The sequence below is a fragment of the Sinocyclocheilus grahami genome, unplaced genomic scaffold (genome assembly GCF_001515645.1).
Source record: "Sinocyclocheilus grahami isolate Dianchi unplaced genomic scaffold, SAMN03320097.WGS_v1.1 scaffold8.1, whole genome shotgun sequence".
Lineage (NCBI taxonomy): Eukaryota > Metazoa > Chordata > Actinopteri > Cypriniformes > Cyprinidae > Sinocyclocheilus > Sinocyclocheilus grahami.
In genome coordinates this window covers 535,852-541,294 of record NW_015505187.1, presented here as the reverse complement: position 1 = coordinate 541,294, position 5,443 = coordinate 535,852, and the positions used below count along the sequence as shown (strand labels likewise).

Genomic DNA, 5,443 nt, shown 5'->3' with positions numbered 1-5,443 from the left:
ATTTTCCACGTATTCATTGTCCTTTCATCAAAAGCACAGCTGCGTTTGTTAGAAAGTGTTACAGCTTGTGTTTGATTGTGGAACTGGCAGTCTGTCACTTATTTGTCTAGTAAACCAAACAACAGAAAGCGGTCAAGTTCCAGTACACACCTGAATCTGATTATCATTTCTGAACAAATGGTGTTTGATATGAATGTGATGTGTTTCATCAATGGTTGTTCAAGCCCGTATTGTAAAGCTGCCAGATGTTGCAGTGCACCTGTCCAAAAAAAAGAAAATAAAACTGCCAAGACGGTGTTTAAATACTTGCTGCTCCCTAACGAATGCTTAAATTAATTATTTATTATTGCAAATCTTCATGCACCATCTGTTCCAGCAGGCTAACTGATGCCTTGTATTCATTAGCAGAGAAAACATGGCTTTTCAGCCCTACATTAATTCATTTTCTTCTGAAACTACTGTGGGGAAGTTTTGGAAATGGTAAAAAGAACTGAATTAGACCACAAGGTCATTGAGAAGACAATAGCACACGCAAGTTGAATGGGCTCAGAGCTTCAGTTTCAGGGTTAGGTCCAGGAACCGTGTCCTTAGATGCACTCGGCACTTGGAGAGCTACTGTAGGCCCAGTCTGGGGAAAAGACACAAGCTTGCTTTTTTAGCTAGAATCCCTCTGAAACTGACCAGCAGATGGGAAGCTGCTGCCTTCAAACAGCTGTCCTTGGTTACCATTGCTGGATGGCATATGGAATGGTGGTATTGGCGTGTCATATGTGTAAGAAATGTGCATTGCTGTTGTCATAACAGAATAGAATGTCGTTGGAACATTGCACGATTTAATAGGAGTCAAAGTGCACTGAGTGTCTTTGTGGAGTGTGGTTTGGAAGTGCATTATCTACTGGTTGTTTGTTTTTGGCGGCCTTTTTTGTTTTCTTTACAAAAGTGGCTGAAAACTGTCATTTTGTTCCAAACATGTACCTTGGGGAACAAAAAACGAGATGTTTAGAAGAATATTCATGCAGATTGTTTTCTAAATAGAGAACAGTGGTGACCTAAAGCTCCTAAAATGTCACAAAGCATTATAACAGTGGTTCAAATGACTGTATTTGAAGTCTGAAGTCTGTTACCATTCTATAGTTTTTTTGGGGGGGTGGGGTAATTATTGTTTATACTGTGCTATTAGCTTTTATTTTGATATTTTCATTTTAAGTTGCAGTAATTCTGTGCTTTTGTAATTTTATTAGTTTTTTTTATTCTGCTGTTTAGCTTTATTTAAGTTTTTTAATAAATGTTATTTTTATTTTAGTGTATAATGACTTAAATTCCTCATCTCATTCGCTCTCATTCATCTTCACTTTATATAAAAAAGCTGTGAACATTCTGCCTAACATCTACTTCATCAGAAGAAACCCAAATGGGTCTGAAACAATGGTGAGTGAATGATTTTCATTTTTTAATAAACTTTCCCTTTAACAAAAGTGCCTTTATATAAATTTATATGACATCCGAAGACATTTGTAATATATTTTTTTGTTCAGACCAAGTTCAGGTTTGAATAATCTATTACAATTCTTAGAAAGGATATTCAATGGTTTCTCGGGTTTTACTAAGAATCCAGAATAATTTGCAGACTGTAATTTATCTAATTGGGCATAATAATTGATTTGGTATTACCAAGAAAAATGGATGAAAAAAATATTCAAAATACCATAAAGACAACGCTTGCCAGTCGCCTGCTCCACATTTCAAATTATGTCTGCTGAACCTAAGTCAGGTGGCCAATTTTTCTATTAAAAGGCATGATTGGTCCACTATATATCCATTAAAAAGTGCTGACAGATTGTAAGAGCTTTGTCCCGTCACTGAGTACCTCTTTTTTTTTTTTTGTCAGTACAGCCACAGCCTGATTTGTTTGTTTTGGCAGAACCGGTCATATTTTAGGAAGTATCGCTTTGTCATGCGGTGAATGCAATTTAGGGCATTAATGTACAGTTTGGCAAATGCTATACCTTTATTATCTTTTAGTATTCGAGGTGTTTTGCAAGGGGCAGAAACATTACTTCTCTGCTTGAAAGACTGTCTGTGTGTTAGCTTTGAGTTGACAAAACAGTCTTTTTCTTCTGGGTAAACTGATGAATAGATGACTCATTATGCACTAACAGATTTTTGCCCAATCAAATGCTCTCAATAAGCAAAAAGCCCCTCCCCATGAACTGGCAAATAATCAGCAAATATTGGTTCATGGCTATTATGTAACTAAAAAGTATAGTTCCTGTTATTGTAATAATCACTCTTTGAGACGTCAGGTATTGACAAGTGGTTTATTCAGCAGGAACGGTGAACAATCTGTCAGTATTTTCATATTTTGTACAGAAAGCAATTGAGCACCAGTAGCCCAATGAAAGCCTCACAAGCAAAAGAATGCTTTAATGATCAATGCCTAGAATCCTAGTATGTGTTCTTCCATACTGTTTCTGTCTCTGGAGTTATGTTCTGATGACAACTATCAAACTCAAGCAAAATGCCGCAAATCTCCGCAGCAGTCTTAAGTCCTACATTCAATTGAATGGAAGCAGAACAACTTCAAAATAAGCACACAGTTTTTATCTTTAGTGCTGCCCATGATACACCAACAAACCTTAAATATTCAAAGTCTTTGGTATTGTGTGAGGACCTTTTGCTGGAGGTCTACACCAAATTGTGCACATTATATAGACATTCTGGGTGGCTATTGCATATGATTCTACATTATTCTATTGTTTCTTAATTCAGATTGAGATTATATAAAACGCATACTGCCCAGTTCAAAATTACAAACACTTTAAAACCCAAATTTAGGTGGTCCAGAAATGGATAGTTACCTTTCTGAAATGTTATCCATCTGTATCATCTTGTTTATAGATGATTTATCTTCGAATGGTCAACGTCCTGCTAGTTAAAATATACAATTTCTTCATAACACTGATGGTGTAATTTACTTAATTTTGGTGCAATTTTCCTATTAAACCTTCCCAGATATATTGATTGATAAGTAAAAACATAGGCAAGTGAAAAGGAAAAACAATGGTCCTGAATAGTCGTACAGTGTTAGCCAAATTACACTGTTACTAACTGGTTGAATTGTACTGTAACTGTGTCTGTATTACACTGAAGACTGTTTTGCACCGTTTCTTTGCCAGTTACAAATACACAAGTTGTAGAATCAGTGCCAGGATGTCTAAATGAATGTAGTGTGCATGAAAAGCTACTTTGTGATGGCCAAAATCTTGGTAATGCTGGACATTTGCAGTTCACAGTACTCTGTCAAGTTTTTTGGCATAGGGACGTTATTGTTTCAAAAATAATAATTTAAAAACCGTAGAGAAAACAAAAACAGCAATTAACCATCTCGGGTCACATTTTTTCCCCTTTTTCCATGCATTCACAGCTCTCACAAAAAAAACTTTCGCTCGCTTACACTGTAACCTTATTGAAATAGCTTAAAAATAAAAATAAAAGAATATTATTACAATGGTGGCCACAAGGCTGTGCAAAAGGGAAGACTTCCAACATAGAGCTTCATGTTTTCAGCCAACCCCTGCAAGTAACAAACTACAAAATAGCACCATTATACAGTGGGTTGATCTTTTATATGGTTCCGCTATATGATGCCATCACATAAGATTATGGTTAGAGAATGCAAAGGTTAATATAGGTTGAGTATAGATACAGAGTAAACAGTGTGGGTTGACGTGATTCATTGGGGTCAGAAAAGAGGAAATCACCATGCAGAGGGACTGTGAAAACGGCCTAAAGTGGGCTGTAGGGGGATAGTTCACCCAAAAACAGACATTCTGTCATTATTTATGCATCTTATGTCATTTTTATTAACCTGTGCTCTGGTATTTTTCTTTTTCAGAATGAGAATTGTTTCTAATATTTGCTGTACAATCATAGTTTATAGTGACCACGTCTGTAAAGCTTCAAAAAGGGAAAGTAAATGCAAATAAAACATAATTCCAAATGACTCGGGCTCTGCAATCCAGAAATTTAAATCATTATTCACTGACAAATGTCGCCTTTATATAAGCCCATTTACACTGTGGCAATAAAAATAAAATAAAAAGGTAATTGTGTGATAGTTTCAAATAGTCACATATGAGCCATAAGGCTGTGTTATGCAAAATAAAGTCGCAACTGCCTTTTACCCAGCAGAAACGAGTATCAGAAATGGACTGAAAAAGTCGTAAGTAAACACATGAGGAGGTAAAGTAAAAATGAGTGAATGACACAATTTAAATTTTTGGGCGAAATATCCTTTTAATATAGGTAGTGAGTTGCAGTAATGTCACCAGTCTTTCGCTGTAAAGATGCAAACCTGCAACTTCCTATTTGATAAACAGCAGCTGCTAAACCAGATTATGTTCTTCTTAATGGTATATGTTACAATTGCTCGTAATTTTTTGCATCTGTTGTGGTTTCTGTTGTCATCCCTCTGTCTTTACTGTGTGTGCTGATACACTGGTGTAAATGCATGCGGATAACTGTTCGAGTGAATGGCTTTCACCTCCCATTTTCTAAAGAAGGTAAACCATACAGTTAAAATGATTAAAAAAAGAAGCAAAGATCCCTCACACACAATTTAAAAAACACACACACAAGGTGTTTTGCAGGATGTAGGTCGTGTTCCATCAATCCTAAATGTGTTCTCTAGAGCACCTCAGCACATCTGCAGAAGGCTTTTGTATAATCCCCCTTGATCTGGTCTTGCACAATGATTCAAATACGAAAAGACTGATTTGTATTTTATACGTCATCTCTCTGTGCAGCCGTAGTTTGGTTTTGCAAGGGTTTCAAATGGGTCTAGACAGCCTTTCTTGTCAACACGGTCCGTGATCTCACTCCTTTCTGTGCCCGCAAACATTAATATTTTGCCACTAAAAAAAAACTTCCGGCATCCATTAGGTGCAACCGTTCACACGAGGAGATAAACCGTTATCATTTGACTTTTTTAGCAGCTAATTTAGTATTTTCCCCCAGTATGGAATGGTGCAGTGTATGGAAATCATCAGATTTTGTTTGTCTTAACATGGGGCTTTAACAGTATCCAGTATCTTGTTGTTTTTTTTAATTGTATTTTTAGTATTTTGTTGGGGTTTTTTTGTTTGTTTTGTTATGTTTTGTTTTTTTACAGTGGAGCACATCCCTGGAAGACCACAGTCTTTCTTTCCTCTCGTTTTCCGCTGTCCAACAGTTTCACTTGTCTCTCTCAGCCATTCGCCCTACTGTCCTCTACATGCGATAGTTTCTGCCCCCTGTATTTCCTCGGCTCGAGTTCTTCTGATGAACCTCCTGAAAATAAGAAAGAGAAAAGGCAGTAAGCTGATGAGAAGTAATGAAGAAAGCCGACCCAAGGAGAGCAGAATGGCTGCTGCTGCCCATAACAACACAGCTCTTTGGTGAACAG

At 36.7% G+C, this 5,443-nt stretch overlaps 1 protein-coding gene across 1 annotated transcript in view; it reads right to left on the bottom strand.

The window, feature by feature from the left end:
- Positions 1-3,403: 3,403 nt before the first annotated feature.
- Positions 3,404-5,443, bottom strand: part of LOC107590124 (insulin-like growth factor I, adult form) — a 4,668-nt gene continuing 2,628 nt past the window's right edge. Inside the window, exon 3 of the mRNA XM_016278739.1 lies at positions 3,404-5,328. Coding sequence (XP_016134225.1) covers positions 5,269-5,328 — 60 coding nt within the window. The 3' untranslated portion in view covers positions 3,404-5,268. The remainder of the gene's footprint in view (positions 5,329-5,443) is intronic.